General features: G+C 46.1%; 2 protein-coding genes across 4 annotated transcripts in view; one reads left to right on the top strand and one right to left on the bottom strand.

The window, feature by feature from the left end:
• The window catches only part of imp4 (IMP U3 small nucleolar ribonucleoprotein 4), a 127,623-nt gene that overhangs the window by 249 nt on the left and 109,735 nt on the right, over positions 1-17,639 (top strand). The gene's annotated exons all lie outside the window — the stretch shown is intronic.
• The window catches only part of tncb (tenascin Cb), a 35,255-nt gene that overhangs the window by 2,320 nt on the left and 15,296 nt on the right, over positions 1-17,639 (bottom strand). Inside the window, exons 6-21 of one of the 3 annotated variants that reach the window (XM_084024631.1) lie at positions 17,027-17,180; positions 14,149-14,418; positions 13,764-13,949; positions 11,776-11,865; positions 11,430-11,693; positions 7,405-7,680; positions 3,968-4,240; positions 2,834-2,956; positions 2,088-2,231; positions 1,715-1,834; positions 1,326-1,469; positions 1,051-1,181; positions 837-969; positions 543-694; positions 307-403; positions 25-186 (exon numbers count right to left, since the gene is read on the bottom strand). In XM_084024631.1, the coding sequence (XP_083880757.1) occupies positions 25-186; positions 307-403; positions 543-694; positions 837-969; positions 1,051-1,181; positions 1,326-1,469; positions 1,715-1,834; positions 2,088-2,231; positions 2,834-2,956; positions 3,968-4,240; positions 7,405-7,680; positions 11,430-11,693; positions 11,776-11,865; positions 13,764-13,949; positions 14,149-14,418; positions 17,027-17,180 (2,719 nt within the window). The remainder of the gene's footprint in view (positions 1-24; positions 187-306; positions 404-542; positions 695-836; positions 970-1,050; positions 1,182-1,325; positions 1,470-1,714; positions 1,835-2,087; positions 2,232-2,833; positions 2,957-3,967; positions 4,241-7,404; positions 7,681-11,429; positions 11,694-11,775; positions 11,866-13,763; positions 13,950-14,148; positions 14,419-17,026; positions 17,181-17,639) is intronic. The other 2 variants (XM_084024632.1, XM_084024633.1) reach the window with 2 other exon arrangements.

The raw sequence follows: 17,639 nt of genomic DNA, 5'->3' as shown, positions 1-17,639 counted from the left end.
TATTGACATATTTGGCAGCTTTACCTGCTGTTCCACTGTACCCTCCCACGTGGACCTTGTAGCGGGTCCGAGGTTCAGAGACGGAGAACTTGTCGTACTGAGCGAAGGCTGTTTCTCCCTTATCTCTCAGGTCCACTCGCAGCTCGTACTGACCTCCAGTCGTGATCTTGTGCAGGTTGGAAAGACCTGAGTGAGAGAGGAGAGTATAGATATAAAATGGATGGACATATATAACACCAAGTAAATGATGGCTTAGATTCTATATGACCACGTCCATCATGTGTGGGATGCTGATGTCTAAATTACCCAGCCAGAATTCATCGTTCATGTCTCCGAATCCGGCCGTGTAATTCTTCCAGTTGCGGAAAAATTCCAGTCTGCCGCTCTGTCGTCGGAGGAAAACCTGAGAGAGAAAGACGGGAGGTTCACCAGATATGTTTTTATTGTTTGTGAGTGTGACACCTTTAACGTTACACATCCTTTTTTAATGTAGAAATATTCATCATTGGACTCGGATACATCCCTGACGACCGGGGACTTACGATCCATCCGCCTCCATCGGTGCTCATGTCGCAGTAGACCTGGATGGGCTGGCCCTCATCTCCACCCAGATAGATGGTGTACAGGTCTGATGTGGTCTCGCCGTTCAGGAGGGCCTGGGAGCAGTCTCTGGGATATCTGTAGAGCACACCAGCTGCACACACACAAGGCAAGTGTTTTTTTTTTTTATTGTTTAGAAGTTCTTAATTTGAAACAGGACCATATTGCCCTCCTAATGTAAAATACTGATACTGAGATCTATTTGGAACCTGCCCATAGTGTACGAGCCTACTCACTGGTGGTGAAGACAGTAGTGATGACTCGGCTTCTCTTCGGGCCGGCGATGGCCTGCAGCTTCACCGAATACTCGGTGGAGGCGCTGAGCTGAGCCATGTTGTAGGAGACGGCGGTGGGACTCAGGACCACCTCCTGGAGGGGGGAAATGCGTTCAAACGTTTCACTCCCAAACACGTTTCATAAGACTGATGAGTCTCCGGCGCCTCTACTCACACGGATGGTGCCGTCCGTGGCCTCAAAGCTGAGGATGTACCCGGTGATGTCGGCGCGAGGCGGCTTCCAGGTCAGCATGCCGTTCTCCGTCTGGATGTTACTGGCCACCAGGTCCTGAGGGGCGTCCACGTCTAAATCCAACAGACGTTTAAATCATGTCATATTTCACAACTTTGTCTCAGTCCCTTAATGTTCAGGAAACAGTAAATCTCTTGGTTGAATCCCGATTGGCCTATAGCTGCTCAAATCGAATTTTGGGAGGCAGGAAAGCTCACCTGTGGTGAAGTCGGTGGTCGTGGCTGCACTCTTAGCCAGGTCCCTCACGGCGTAGACCTTCACAGTGTAGTGCGTTGCCGGCGTCAGGGAGCTCATGTCAAACTCCACCACGTTTCCTGAGACGCGCTCCATCACCGGAGCCACTGGAAGGACACGGAAGGACACGCCTTAATAAAGCAGCACAAACATGCGGGCTCTGACTGATGGCTCTGACAGATACGACTCTTATTACAAACGGATTATTGGGATCTTGGTCACGTCTCCCCCAAATATGATGCCATGCCTTCTGATCAGTTCTTCACTGAAAGGCAGGAATGATCATCTCATGATCACGTGTGTCCGTTCGTCATCATCATATCTACATGTATCATCTGTGAACACTAGATACCTGAGTCGGCGCTGTAGGTGATGACGTAGCCGTCCACAGTAGCGATGGCCGGCTGCCAGAGCAGCAGAGCTTCAGTGTCGCTGATGTTGACTGCAGTCAGACCACGTGGCTTATCCAGAGCTGTAACACACACACACACACACACACACACACACAAATCAGTCGTTTATCAACGTTGCATGTGTTATTTGAATTGTTCTTGATGATTGTTATAAATTAAATACATACATACAAATACATTGTTTTTTAAATTTTAAAATCTTGGGCCTTTTTATATATGTATATATATTTTTTTTATATACATAGACATATTTATTCAATGGCTTCTAATTAATCAATTGTTTTATAGCTTTTGAAAATATTCGTGTCTTACCTGTGGTGACGCTGTCTGATCCAGGCTCACTCTCCCGTTGACCCTTGACAGCGACGACGGTGACCTCATAGGTGACCCCGGGGGTCAGGTTGGGTAGCACGGTGTGAGACTCGGAGCCGTCCACCGTCAGCGTCTTCGCATTACCTGGAAGTCGAAACAACGAGTCATCTGGCTGAAGTAGTAGTTGTTAACATGACAAATTAAATATGAACCTGATATCATCTTAAATGATTATTCATTAATGAGTATTCCAGCAGTACTCTACTTCCTTTTTCATCAGTATGCCACATTTGTTTTTCAGTCATACCTTATCTGCTTAGTTAAGGTCCAAATTCAATTCTTAAACAGTACATCTTCATTTACAGTGGATGGTGGATCTATTCACAGCAATCACACCCTAACAACAGCAGTACCTACAGCTAGTCACTAGGGGGCAGAAGTAGTCTATCATTGGAGAGAAGAGTCTTTCCTGCAGATGATGGAGGATTAAAGTGATTGATGGACCAAATTGATAAATCAGTGAGAACATCCAAACAGGCTATAAAGTCATGAATGACCTGGAATATAAAACCTATAATTGCTCCAGGCTACATCTTTATGTTGTAAATGCTTTATTTCTTCCCTTTCTTTTACAGTTGACTTCAACTCGGGGGTGATTTATTTTAATCAAGTGATATTGCTGTAAATATTGTCCAGATCTTCCTTGAATCAGTAGTGAATGAGTGTTTAAACACAAAGACACTGACCTCCATGAGCCGGCATGTAAGTGACCCTGTTGCTGTCGACCCGAGCTTTGGGAACCACCCAGTGAACCGTGGCCGACGTGTCGGTGACATCGGAGAACCGGATGCCCTTGGGTGAGCCGAGGTCTGGTTCAAACAGGACAGACACAGTCTAGGATTAGTTCATACATCCACCTGTGGCTTCTAGTGAGGATTTGAAGTCTGTCACATGAAAATCAATATAATCAGATGTATTTTCTGCTTCACAATTAACAGCAGACGAGACACACGTATTATTTACATGTTATTGTAGCCAAAGCAGATCCGAGACTGAAATGCGCTCCTTTTTAAGAATAAAGCCAAAGAGAGAGAGAGAGGGCGAGGTGGACAGACAAAAGGGACCGGGAGAGAGACCCGGGCTCACGGAGAGACCCTTCAGTATCTTGCGTGACAGACCTGAGGAGATTAACTTGCCCCCATTTCATGGCAGCACAAAAGTGAAACATGCGCCACGCAACCCAAGAGTAAAGCCTTCACCCCCAGGGAGGACAGGAGACACGGCTACAGACAACTGCTCCATGTAACATAGACAACTGCTCCCCCCAAACACACACACATACACACACACCACAAAGAGCGACTCCGGCCCACATGAGGCCCGGCAGTCAAAGCAACATTTGGGAGGACGACCGGACGAAGACGACACAATGAGAGTCCTGAGTGGGGGTTGACTCAAGTGAGTTCTCAAGGCCTTTTCTGAACCATTTATCTAGGTCTAATTCTGATCCAGCAGCAGTCCTAGGCAATCATCAGGGTCCTTGTGAGCCCACAGTGTGTTCTGGGATAAACCTGGTTTGTGATGACAGGTCCTTGTGGACCCACTCAGGAGGACTGACAGACGAGGTCTAAACACGAGAACTGGCCATCACCATTAATACAGATAACCTTTTTTTTTTTAGTTGCAGCGTTAAGTGTGTTTGAAGGAAACACCCCCAAGACGCTTGTTATCAGGTTAGTAGACAAAACACATGTTAATGACCACGCTTTCATGCTGTTACCATAGAAGACTGACACGGTTTAGACGTGGATACACATTGACCACACCGACGGAACCAGCGCGGGGTTTCTCTCTGATTTCTCCGTCCGTTCACCGTGTACCTGTTCTCACCCACTCCACTACAGACTTGGAGCGTCTTCCCAAAATGAGCCCAAAGATTTCGATTTTGTACTCGGTGTCCTCGCCAAGGTCCGCGATGGCGGCGGTCCGCTCCTCGCCGACGAGCACCAGCTCCCTAGGTTGGCCCGGGTCGTCCGCCTGCCTGACCATTATGACAAAGGTGTCAAAGGCGTCCTCTTCGGCCGTCCAGGCCAGCCTAAAGCTCTCGGGAGCCACGTCGGAGACTAGAAGGGCCTGCACCTCGGGTTCAGCCTCTGAGTGACATGCAGGGGAAGGTCAGTCTCGCTCCTCTGTGGAACTCAAAGAGGTGCTTTGACATGTCAGGAACACGGCAGTGAAAGAGAGAGTATCAGCCTGTAAATGTTATAAAGGTCATATGGAAGCTCAGCAAATACAGAACAAGGAAGAGAAGCGTTTTGTTAGTTAACCCATCGAAGCCTCTGTGGTTAGCAAGATTGAAAACTGATGCAGGATAACATTTGTTGGGGCCGGGGCTGCCACTTTATTTTTAGTTAAAAATTCAAACTACTGCTTGAATGAAATTAGATTTGTAATTTGCTCTTTGAATTAAAAGATGACAGCAGGGAGTTTTTTTATGTCTACCCAGGTGTTCTCTTCACTAGCTGTGGAGAAAACTATCGCTAAGTTATGAAAAAAAATACGTGTTTTAGCCCAAACCATCATCTTTTCTTTCCTAAACCTAAATAAATCACAGACGGGTTAATAAAAGCAGCTTCCTCTATTTGGGGCTTGTTCACACAAATGTCAGAACCGATTGATATTGTTGAACTCGGCTCGAAAAGAATGTGCAAATTTACAGAGCATCCACCATTAAATCGTAATGATTCCCTAGGAGTAAACTCTTCCATGTTATACGTCAGATATGTGTCCATATTTCTGCAACAAAACTTAAAGTAAATTGCACTCAAAATATTTTAAATCGAAGAAATTTCACGATTCTTCAAAGAAAAAACGTAACAGCCCTGGTCCGACCCAACTCAGATCTTTGTCAAACTACTGCTTCCCTCAGAAGAAGGCTCAAATAGTGCAGAAGTCTATATGCAGATGGGAGTGTGTGCACGTGGTGCAGTAAAAGCTGGTAGTTACGCAGTCATTAGCAGCAGCTAATAATGGCATAGGTGATATAGGAAGAAAGGCTGAGAGACAGCAGGAGTCTACAGCTGCATGGAGAAAGAGCTTCTCCAATAGATGAGTCAGCCGAAGCTAATTAGCTGGAGAGAAACTTCCGGTATAGCAGCACAGATGGATACGTGGACCGGACAGGGCTTTAAAAGCAGCCGGGATAGAAGCAGATATAAGTGGCTCCAGGAGAAAGCCTTTATAAAGGCCAGCACCACTGCTCATTAAAACACTACACCAAATGTGAGGGTCTCAGGGGTCCTTGAACTAGCCCGAGACCCCCGTTTTTTTTATTATTATTGTGAGGGAAAACGCATGAGGCATTTGTTGTGAGAAGAAGCGGTGGAAATAAAAAAAGCCAAGCCGACAAATCCCAGGGAGCTGTCACTCTTCATTAGCCGCCGGGCGGCTTTAGCTGGTCAGTTGGAGAGAGGGAGGGCCGCATCTATCAGCTAACATGTGCTAGCTTGCTACTGATTCCCCCCCTCCCCCTCCCACCACCACCACTTCTACCCCTCTAGCCCATATACCCCCCACCCCCCAAGACCTGAGGGAACACAATCCCCCGCTCACAAAGGGGAGCCTGTTATTGGAGGAGGTGGGCGCCGGCGCCAGCTAACCTGCTGAAAAGGGGGACCGTGAGCTGGTTCCAGTCTCGCCTGATAACTTTACGAGAGCAGCTTGTGGTGATATGAATCACAACTGAGCTTGTTCTGGGCGCCGTCCACATCTCTTTGTGGTTCCATCAATCATTTGCTGTAGGAAGCTCAAACTTTTTCCTTTTTTTTTCCCACTCCCCTTTTTTCAGAGGATGACTTTATTTTTCTTCCTGCAGCAGAAGGATGTTACGCCGTTCCTCGCATAACGTAATCAAATTAGTCAGCGCTTGTAATCACAAGTTGGAATGTTTGAATGGATTAAGCGGTGCTAATGAAAAATGTTAAGATAGTTTCACTAGGCATTAGCATGCAGACAATGGGGCCCGTCTTTGAGTGCATGCCATATTCTGCGTGGCCCCAGAAGCCCCCTGGCACCCCAGCACCCGAGGCCCAGGGGCAATGGCAGCATGAGAATGAAGCGCGGTCCGGGCTCGGGAGAACTGGGGATGCATACAGAAGAGAGGCCTCACACAAAGTGACAAAAGCGCCTCAGGGTTTTTTTTTGTCCTCTGTCAGTCCTCCCATCTTTCTTCCACATGACTGATCCTCATCGGAAGATCAAATGCTGAATAATACGAAAGAGATGTCAGCTAAACCCCCGAAACTGGTTATTTTTGACGTCCCGGTCTCGTCTACGTGGTTTTACAGGGTGAAGACGAGAGTGTTAATCCTCAGAAGGTATTTGGGAATGATTTACTTGTGAAGGTGCTCTGAAGCCATTATAAGGGATCATTAGCAGATTTGGGTTTCACTGTTTTACAGCCCACTTATAAGGCACATACTGTAATTGCCAGCATGCTAATCCCGGGTAATGACTGTGTTTGGTGGAGTGGGCCGGGAAACTAGCTAGCGCACCTGTGGTGCCCCAGTTAAAACAGCCCACTGACCTTTTTTTTTCACACATTTTTCGCCTGTTCACACAACAGACCAGGTGCCGTTGCCGGCTGGACTCGTACCAACAGGCAGACTGACAGCTTAAAAGGTGGGTCAGACGCGTATGTGCGGCTGATTGAATGGGTTTTGTGTGTGTGCTGCAGCATGTTAGAGTGTTAGCCCATTTCACAATCCCTGCCTCTAAAGGAAGGGGATACGTGCATGATGGATGGCTGATTAGGGGGTTGTTGTTTGGAGTGTTGAATAGTGAGAGACTTTGTTTACCCCCCGGGAAGGATAACTTCCAGCACAGTGGCCGGTAGATTTGCCTTTACACACCTTTTTTGAACTCCATGCCTCCTTCCCTACAGGTACGGCATTAACTATTTATTTACGACATGTCACATTTAGGTCTCTGTGGTTATTACTTCAGCTAGATTCATTTTCTTCCAATATAATAGTTGAAATTTCTGTTGAAGCCAATGAAAGTGGCAGATTTGACTTATTAGAAGGTCATGGGGTGGCTGACAGCGCTGAGTACGATGGCGTACAAACAAACACGATCAAGTGTTCGTATCACATCCATCAGTCAATTCAACACTGCGTGTGAGCCACACAGGCGCTGAATCCACAAACAACCGTTACTTAAGTCCACATGGAGAAACGGCGACTAATTCACCGTGAGCAGCGGGAGAAGAAGGAAGCAAAAGAAAGAGCGAGGCCCACGGCGTTGACAGCGTTGATACCTGTGATGGTGTCTGCAAAGACCGGGTCTAAGAGGGCCCCCCTGTACACGCCGTACAGATTGGCCCTGTACCAGGTGGAGGAGGACAGGCCAGAGATGGCGAGGCTGCGAGCATCGGCGGGCACCGTGTGGTTCTGCCACTCGGCGCCCGTCTCCGCGTCGGTAACCTCGATCAGAAAGGCCTCGAAGGCCCCGTCCTCGGCCGACCAGGACAGGAGGAAGCTGTCCCATGACACGTCGCCGACGGTGACGTTGGTCACCATGGGGATCTCCTCCTCTGGGTGATGACAAACACATCGACATGGAGTTACAGAGCTGGGACAGACATGCACAATGGAGACAAGAAGGTGAGACCGATGCAGGATTTCACAGGCGATTCTGATCCGAATCATTCCAGAAATGGCTCCATGTATCGGTCAGACCTTCCAACAACACAAACATACACATTCCAGCGTTACATTTATACCCTTCACATATAAAAACAAGAGCGAGCTGCTGCTCAACAGCGGTCGAGTCCTCCTTCACAATATCAGCTGTGAAAAAAAGATGATGATCTCTTATTTGTATTTCAATCGACTCATTTTGCCATCAAGAGAAGAAAAAAGAGAAAAGACCTTCACTTTGTGTGGAGTCGAAATATTCCCTTATTTCCACTTCAAAAGGCCAGAGGAGAAAAAAAGCAGCCTCATTATCTCGACTGCCTATAGCCACCTCTTCCTCTATATCTCCTCTATATTACCATATAAGTGGAAGGACTTAAAGATAGAAAGCAGGCAGACAGACATGCTGATGCAGCTTGTGCACATTAATGGCCGTGAATGAGCCATTAACATTTGAAGGTGCGGCGTAGCCCCGCCGGTATGGCAGAAGTACACCGTCCACTTCAAACCTATGGGGAGGCCATGCAGAGCCACGCGCCGCCGGCAGCCTGTAATTGGAGTCCACTGTGCAAGCATTCGGAGAGGAGATTAGAAAGAGATGGAGATAGACGGCGCAGGTAAACATCAAGGCTCCCATTATCTTCTTTCACTCTGTGGCAGAGTGGAGCGTAAATAAGGGAGGCAGACAATGGGATGTGATGGGGGGAAGGGGCTTTGCTGGAATCAGCTGATCATCGCTTACGGGAGCTCATATGAACATGTAAAATGAATTTACTGTGTGATTTGTCTGATAAGTTTCTGGCTCTGTCGCGTGGAGGCAATTTGAGTCAGCGTCGCTTTCACGGCTGCAAACTTTTCTCCTGAAGTTGCAACAAAGAAATAAAAGTTATACTATTATATAATGTAGTTGTAAGCAGATACCAATGTGCATGTATTTGTTTCCTCCTGTGGACACCCATTAGCGGGTAATCTTCATATGAAAACATATACTATACTCACAAATATTGTGTAGTAATAGTGTATATTAAAAGAACACTTTGAGTGAATCAACCTTTAAAGACCGACGCCGCATGCAGAAGAAGATGTGCGTAAATCAAATGGTTTGCTGAGATATTCCCTTTTCATGCGGATATCTTGCATTTGAAGGCACACTTGTTCATCGAGAATCCATCGTCTGTGCATGCAGGACAATGATCTCACTCATGCTTCATTTTCTCCACAGAGAATCAGTCGCTTATGCACTCATTGTCTTATGAAGTGAGACGCCATAACACGCAATATAATGCCAGACAAATGGTGTTATATATAGACCCTTTTACAACAATGATGACGTATGTAAATGTGCTTATGCGGTTTGACAACGGAAGTAATGTGGAGTGCAACAGCTTATCAAGCTACGCAACGGGCATTAACCACCAACGCTGGCCAATGCAACTTTACTAGTGAGGCTACAGAACATTGCAAGTGGCCGCATATCTCTGGTCATGTACAGAACGTTGAACACCATGACGTCGGCTCAGAGTTTTCACTTTATTGAGTTTTTAAAAAGTCTGCTAAAACCATGAGCATTTTATAGCTTGCAGCCATCGACCCTGCCGGTGTTGCGGTTTAATGAGTCACCGTGTTGACTGGTGACTCTCAGTCTGTAGCATGTGTCCTCATAAAAGCCTTGAATCAATATTAAATAAATATTCATGTTTTTTTATTATCTTTGCCCACCATGTATGTTACAAGTAACTACGAACAGGCAACAAACAGACATTTCGATCGGTGGTCTGGATGGCCGGAACAAAACATTACCATTACCAACATGTATATATTTATGATGACATTATAAATATATACCTCTGGGTTTTTATCAGTGTAATATAAAACAGCAGACACGTTTGTTTGATTTTTTTAATTATACCAACATGGGCAATGAATGTTGGGACGTCTGCGTTTCCACACGTCTGTTGTCATTATTCCCTGAGCGTAACTCTTCCAGTCAGATGATTAGTTTAAATTATGATAATCCTGGCTTTCGTCTCCTGATTTCCACATCTGAATCGCATGAGTTCTCCCCAAATCTTTCATCCTGTATCTTCATTTTCAGAAGCACATTTTGGATTTGGCTCGATTCTCGGCAGGTCACTTAAACAGCTTTGAACGCTTGAACAAACAAACTCTCTCCGTGATTGTCAGGAACAAGTCGAACCCTCCAAAAACCCTCCGCGGTCTCAAACCCACTGCAGCACTCCCCTTTCCTTCAACCCCTCCTGTAAAACCAGAGTGATCAGTGTTTGCGCTAGGTGTCTGGGGACGATAAAGGCTGCGGATCGGGGGCCGGGCCGTGGATTAGAGGGGCTGCTGATTTTGGAGACAATGTTTTAACAGGAGTCCCAGCATGTGGCCTTTTATCTGACGGAGCCACAGTTCATCGTGGTCAAATAGCACAAAACCAGAGGGGAGCAGGGCTCACGCCAACAATTATCACATGAATGAACATTGTGTTGGCTGCACACATGTCCGTACAAAACCCCTCACACACACACACACACACACGGTCTCACTCTATCTCCGTCTTCTTAGCCACTCAGTCTCTCAATCATACATGCCACACATGAGCACACAGACAAGAGTGGACACACACACACAAAAAGTCTGTATTCTGTTTTTCTTGGCAACGTGCAATCCCCCCAAAAAAATGCATCAAAAGATAGTTATTCCGAAGCTCCGACTTTTCCCTCATGCCGTATCGATTTTTGCCCGCAGCCGTGCATTTAATGGGTACTCATTGCATAACTGGAAGATTTAGTTTTGAAATGTTTGGCTTGGAGGCAACCCGACCGCCGCACGAGAAATATGCCACAATCACCTCATTTGTCTTCTTTTTTTTTACTTAAAAAATGGGGAAAAAAGAAAAATAATCCCACATGCTATAAATGAGCCCTTTTTTTTGGGGGGGGGGGAGGGGGAGTGGGTAGAGGCAGAGTGACAAGGAGCTAACAATGAATTCAATTCATTGCCCTGGTTTGGCTGCAGTACTGCAGGATGAAAACAAATGGACCAATGGTTATTCTCCCACCCTGTGCCGCTCAGCTGGAAACCTCATGGAAACAGAGGACTAAACTCAGTCCCAGACTGACACCAAATATCTCAGTCCAGCTTCTAATAAGGCAAAACCTTACCACCTCTCTGCCTTGTTATTAGTGGTCAGCTCACGTAAGAATTAAAACAGGCTCACATTCATCTCGCAGTGTTCAGTTGATATATCATGGCTGTGCAAAGTTGACATGGCGAACAGTTTTGTCGTACTGGTCTTCGTCTTGAGACCACGATTTGAAGGTATTTTCTTGAGGTTAGGGCTAACCCTACCTGCAGTCTTGGTCTTACCTCGGTCTCGATGGAGATGGGTCAAACAACCACAACCCTTTTTATCTGGAAGATCGCTGCTAGTGTCCGATGTGAAACCAAGTCAAAGTTATGTTGCCATAATTGTTTAACATAGCATACGCACTTAAATAGCACCAATTACATAACAAACTTACTTATTTGAACTCAAACCACAATCTTTTTCTGAAAACTTAACCAAGTACTTTTGTTGTATTAAAGTATTACGTATTACTTAGTATAGGACGTAGAGGTGTGTTTCTGCAGTGCTGACCTGTGGGTGCTGAGATGGTGGTGGGTGCGCTGGTCCTGCGGCCCCTCTCTGCGATGATGCTGATTGTGTACAGCATGCCGGGCGTGAGGCCCCTCAGGATGTGAGACTCAGAGCTGCCCGGGACCACGTCCTCGGCCCTGTGGCCATCGGCAGATACGTAGACCAGTCTGAAGGAGTCCAGTTTGGCCAGGGGGCGTCTCCACTCCAGCATCATGGTGGTCTCTGTCACCTCTGCAACCGTCAGGTCCTTGGGAGCATCCAGGGCTTATTCGAGAGGAGAGGAGAAAGATATTCAGTACAATAAGAAGATATGCACCACCATATTTATAATGGGATTATACCTTACCTGTCACCGCGTTGGTGGTCGTCGGCAAACTCTCCCGCTCATCCGTCACAGCGGTCACACCCATCCCGTACTCGGTGCCGGGTCTCAGGCCTACATAACGTGGCGAAAATTAAAAATTAAAGAATGCACCGTGACAGAAATAAAAAAAAGCCACGTCATGTTTTGTTCCACCGAGGTGTCACCAAATGAACGATGGGGAGGCTCCGTAGTCAAGTGGCCAGCTGTTTTGGCTAATGGCTCTAGTGCCCATGGCAAAACACAAAAAACCCTCTCATGTGGGTTGGTTGCACAATAGATCGCAGTCTAATTGCATTTCATGGTAAGCCCGCACTCACTGCGGAGCATCGGCGTTGCATTTGCATTGATGGATCTATAGGGCCCTTGTCGCGGAGCGGGAACACTACTTGCTATGATACAGCCGGCTCTGGAGGCCCTTTTGGTCTTTACAATTAAGCCCTCTCTCTCAGCCTGATCGCCTCTAATTCCTTTATTAACTCCCACAGAGGTCATCATACGCAGAGTCCTGCAGCATGAAATTACACCTAATGCCCAGGAAACTCATTATCAATAAAATCACGAGCGTGAAGGCAATTACAGATAATAACTGTGTGAAAGAAGTGCTGAGGTGTGCGTGGAGTGGAGTGGGACGTCGGCTGAATGGGCACAGCGCTTTATTTCCACGGGATGGGCCTCCCAAGGACAAAGCATCGGGGCCAGACAAAGACACTATTAGCCCTTTTTTTTGGAAGCTTTTTTTGTTGTTGTTTCTCATGGTGTCTAATCCTGCTATGCCGTAGCACACAGCGTAGAAACAAACACACACATCCGCTTCAAAGCATGGCTTTATAATGTCAGCGGTGCAGATAGATGAAAACGTGCCCGATTCGCTTGTTTGAGCAAAGATCTCACAGCGAAACAAGCGGCAGCGTTATTCCATTTAAAGTCTGAATGCCAAACCCCCCTGGGTGGTTTTCTAATAAAGTGAGCCTTTTGTCAGCGGGCAAACATTTCATGACACAAAACAAAGGCGACCCATTTGGAAAATGAGCCGGCTGAATATAACACTAAGCGTTTAACGGGGGGAGCACCACAAACACTTGCCCCGATGAATGAGGAGAATAAACACTTAACACTGTATTTTTTTTTTGTTTCCACAGACGCTTTTCATTTGGATGCAAAGTGCTAAATGGGCTAATGTGAACTCAGAGCAGACAAAAGGATGAAAACCCTGAATATGCTGTGAAACTGCTGGTTTTGCTCAGCGGGACTCAGTCGGACCGTAGCGAGCTGCACCTAGCCTAATCACTCTGACATGGTAAGTGGGCAGTATGAAATGAATTGAACCTCAAATTACTGCAAAATCATCCTCATCCCTTCAACTCAATCAGTAGCAAGCCCACCGACCCACATGATTGGTCAGGTACGCTCTACCAATGCAGTGTGATGAGATAATCACAAATGATTGAATCGTGGGATGATATGAAGATTTCATGTCACTATTATCCCGGTCACAATAACTGAGAGTCACTATTTTCTCCCATTTTTTCAAACAAAAATAGACAGTATCCCCAGCAACCTGAACAGCTCATCTGGCCTGTGACTGGTTTTCTCTGAATTTTTGCATTTAAAAAACTTTTTTTTACCTACAACGACCCTAATACACCGTTGTAAGTATCACTTTACATTTCGTTAAGGAACATATATTGCATTTTTTTGCATTTTTTTTTTATAGTGGACATCCTTTTTAGTTAAAAAAAACAATCATCTAAACTTAAATCTGTTTTTCACTTTTCTACAATGATAGACAGTTTTTTCAAATCACTTGGGACAATATTCACAATTACCCTGATCATGGAAATATCAGGTGTGCCTAATTAAATGTCAACTGTGTCTGTACCTTGTAGGAGAGTCAGTAGTATTATTAATCAATGCATGTTAGCGTGCTTGTACATGCATGTGTGTGTGTGTGTGGCTCTGGGGTTCAGTACCGGTGATCTTGGCCTGGGTGGTGTCCTTGGGTCCCGGGGGGAACAGCAGCTCTCCGTGCTCGCCTCCAGACAGAGGTCCGTACTTGATGCGATAGTTTTCCACCGAAGCTCGGCTGTTCCTCCACTCCAGAGTGATGCTCTCATCCGTCAGCTCCACCGTCTGCAGGTCTTTGGGGGCGTCCAGGTCTACAACACAGTGGGCCAGACCTTTAACTAGTTCCTATTTGAAGCCCCCATTATGCTATGCTGGTCACACACCAGCACACACCAGCAGGATATGGTCTATGGATATGGGTGGTCCAGATGATAAAAGCTGTGCCTGTTTAATCCGGGTGGGGGGGAAGGTTGTTATACAGCAAGTTCAGGTAGATCTATCTAGTCTTACCTGTGAGGAAAGACTCATAGATGGGAACGCTGCTCCGCTCTCCCCTCCGAGCCGACAGAGACACCTCGTACTGGGTGTCGGGGGCGAGGCCTCCCAAGTGGTACTGGGTGTCACTGGAGGACAGCTCCACCACAGTGCGGTCCGAAGGGTTGGAGCTGGGCCCGAAGGAGACGCTCACCCCGTCCACGGCAGCCACGGGCTGGAACCAGGTCACCAGCGCTGTGGTATCCGTCACATCGCGCACATCCACCTGTCCCGGGGCATCGATCACTGGGGGGGAGGGGAGGTGGGGGGAGGGGGTTAGGGGTAACATGGTGGAGATCAATTCCAATGTCCTTCTATGTGGATCAGAATTTCTATTTGATGAACAATTGTTGAAATTGAACATTTGGTATACTCGTTTTGCACAGAATGAGTTCCCATCGTTTTTTTAAATAAAATGTTTGAATATTTAAAAAAGGCATTATCTAACTGTTGGTGACATGTTTTGGCAGCAAAATATCAAAACATACATACACATTTATTGACTTAAACCTTAAAGTATAACCATTAAATGAGCTGTAAGCCTTGCTTCAATATATACACAGAATGGTTGCACCATGTAAAGACAACCTAATACCGGTATCTACTGGTATGTAGCTCTTTAATTTGATATTAAAATGCAGTTTGGACCGAGTGGCACCTTTTTAAGTTAATGAAGAGTGTCTTTACAGAATATAAAGTGACATTTGGCAGCAGCATGTTTGCATATGAGGTCAATAACAAAGATCCACTCCGTATGGAGCGAGTTGAGGCGAAGACATGTGTGCGCGACTTGAAAATGTTTCGTACGTTAGCTTCAGCTCAGCTACATTGGCTATTTGGGGGAATAAAAGCAGACTGTCTTATGTTAAGCAGTATGCAGACGATCCCATCCTTTGCAGAAACGTTTGCCAACATTATTTCTGGTGACCTCGGTGAAGTTTTTCATTAAAAAGCGGTGGGCCTCGATCTAACCATGATGGAATTGAACCCATCAAAGAGCATCAAGGCAGGAAGCTCATGGAGGGTTGGTGAAGTGTTATATGCAGTCATTTCAGCAACGAAGGTGCTGAAAATGTGACGGCCCTCTTTGCGTTTATGAGGTCATTCAGCCTGTTTACATATTGAATCCCTGCGCCGTGAAGGGCATCTTTTCTACGACGCCGGAATTGATTTGTCACATGCAGGCAACTTTGGGAAAGTCAACCTTCTGTGCCGGGCTGATAATGTGAAGAATCTGCATTTGAGCTTAATGCAGATTTGTCTTCTGAGGACACTGTGAGTGTGTGCCGTCCGGGTGTCACGATACCGTTCTCCCGGGAGGCCGTCCCTCTGAGCCTGACTGCTCAGCTGAATGGAGCCTCCCACACATGGTGGGTTCGGTTGGAGGGGGGTGAGGGGCGAGTCGAGAGCGGAGGGACTCACTTCACACAATTAGCCCCCTCGGCATGCAAATCCCACAGTACAAGCCCACAAACGGGTGTAATGGGAGACATTAAGAGAGCCTGAGTGACACGGAGAACTCTGAACCTCATAATCCAGCAGCGCTGACACGTGGGCATACATGTGTGCATGAGTGCATGTATTCATGGTGGATGTGAGAAACATTCATCTGCTTTTACTTTTTTTGTATCCTTTAGTCATTTTTGAAAGAACTCAATTAATAAAGAGAAATTGCCCAATTTTCCCATCAATGTCAATGTGCAAAAATCCTTTTCCACAAACACACTTAAAGAATATTCTTTTTCACAGCCATCATGACAAACATATTTGCTCTTTTTTTAAAGAAAAAAAGGCAGGTTTCTTCATGTTTTTTTGTATTACCGGCCTGATTACCTGCTCCTGCTGGCCCTGATTGCTGACTAGCTGCACCTGGGAGGAAGAGCATAAAGCCAAGCCAGCCTCAGTGCTCAGGTTCTTCTCTCTCACACCGGTTGGCTGGTAGCTGCTTTAGTACATTTAGATCATTTTCTTTGAGCACTATTTTCATGTAGAGCCAGTCAAAACGCTACTTAAAAGAATAGGGGATCGAGTCCTTGTCACTGCCTTTCCTTTTCTGGTCCCACTCAAATGCAACCAAAACACCATGTGCTCTGACAGCTCTATAAGCAGCAGTTGTGAGGCCTCTAATGGCCTTCCCGTGCATGCTCAGACCATTTTCACACCAAGAAGCTGCTTTCATCAAACAGTAGTCTCCCAAGGCCATCACTCAATGAGACCATACTGTCAAAGAAAATGCATATTTAACAGCTCCAACAAGCAGTACCTCAGTGTTTTGACCTACGAGCCAATCAACACCTAAAAATAGCTTGGTGGTGGCAGGTGAAGTCACAAATTCAAAACCCGTTTTCTCTCTTTGTACTGATCCTGAGCCCTGAAGGTCTTTATAGCTTGATGAAACTATGAAGAAATCTCTGGAGCTGGAAATCCATATGTTTTTTATTACCCCCCCTAAATCACAACAACAAAATGAAATCTAATAAGCTAATCATTCAGGGTTGACATGTCAGGCTGGTTTCAATACTCTGTTGGGAGCTGCGAGATGGATAACCCAGACATATTGAAATCAATGAACCTACACAAGGTATGAAGGTGATGCTAACAGCTCGAAGCAACAACTTATTCCATAATAACCTTCATGTCTTCATGGGAATTCACACACCCTCAATCTTATTTAGTTTGGGCTTATTTCCCTGCAAATATATAATTAACTCCAGCAGACCAGCAGTCAAACGATCGAGATTAGAGAAGCTATAGCAAACTGAGTTTACGTGCATCCTGCTGGAGTGGAACCACTGGAGTGAGTTTAAAACAAAGGAGTGATAAGCCGGTTAGCGGCGTGAATGTGTACACTCACTTGTGACGACGTTCTGGGAGGCGGGAGGTCCACGCTTGCTGTTCTTCACCACCTCCAGCTTGACCTCGTACTCCTGGCCAGGGCCCAGGCCCGACTGCTCAAAGGTGGTCTCTGGACGGCCAAGGGAGTTAAGGATCTCACCGTCTTCCTCTTTCTGCCAGCAACGAACGGAAAACGCCAGTCATCAACCACTACAAAGACTAGTCCTGGCATAATGTGCAGAGTGGGTGGGATATAAAAAAAACTGCCAAATCATACATAATGGCGCTCTGGGTGGCGTTTGGACTTAAGAGTTGACAGGGGACTGTGGGGGAAATTTTCTATAAGAATTAAAAAAAAGAAATTAAAGCGTTACACAAAGTAACTGTCTGCCACTGGAGCTTTCAGGACATGTTGACTGTTTTAAATGCTTTGTTAGTTGTTTTTTTTTCCTTCAGGATCGCCACCATGATCCTCACGCACTCACATTAGGCAATAAATGAATTTGAAGAAGGGGGTCTGCAATGGGTCGGATATGATTTCTACCGGAGGAAAATGTTCATCATGGTTCAGGCTATGGTCAAGTTCAAGCATGTTCTGGAATACAGAAGCTCCAATAGCATATCAGGTAGCA

This window comes from Eutrigla gurnardus (assembly GCF_963514095.1).
Source record: "Eutrigla gurnardus genome assembly, chromosome: 13".
NCBI lineage: Eukaryota > Metazoa > Chordata > Actinopteri > Perciformes > Triglidae > Eutrigla > Eutrigla gurnardus.
This window is presented reverse-complemented; position numbering and strand designations above follow the sequence as displayed.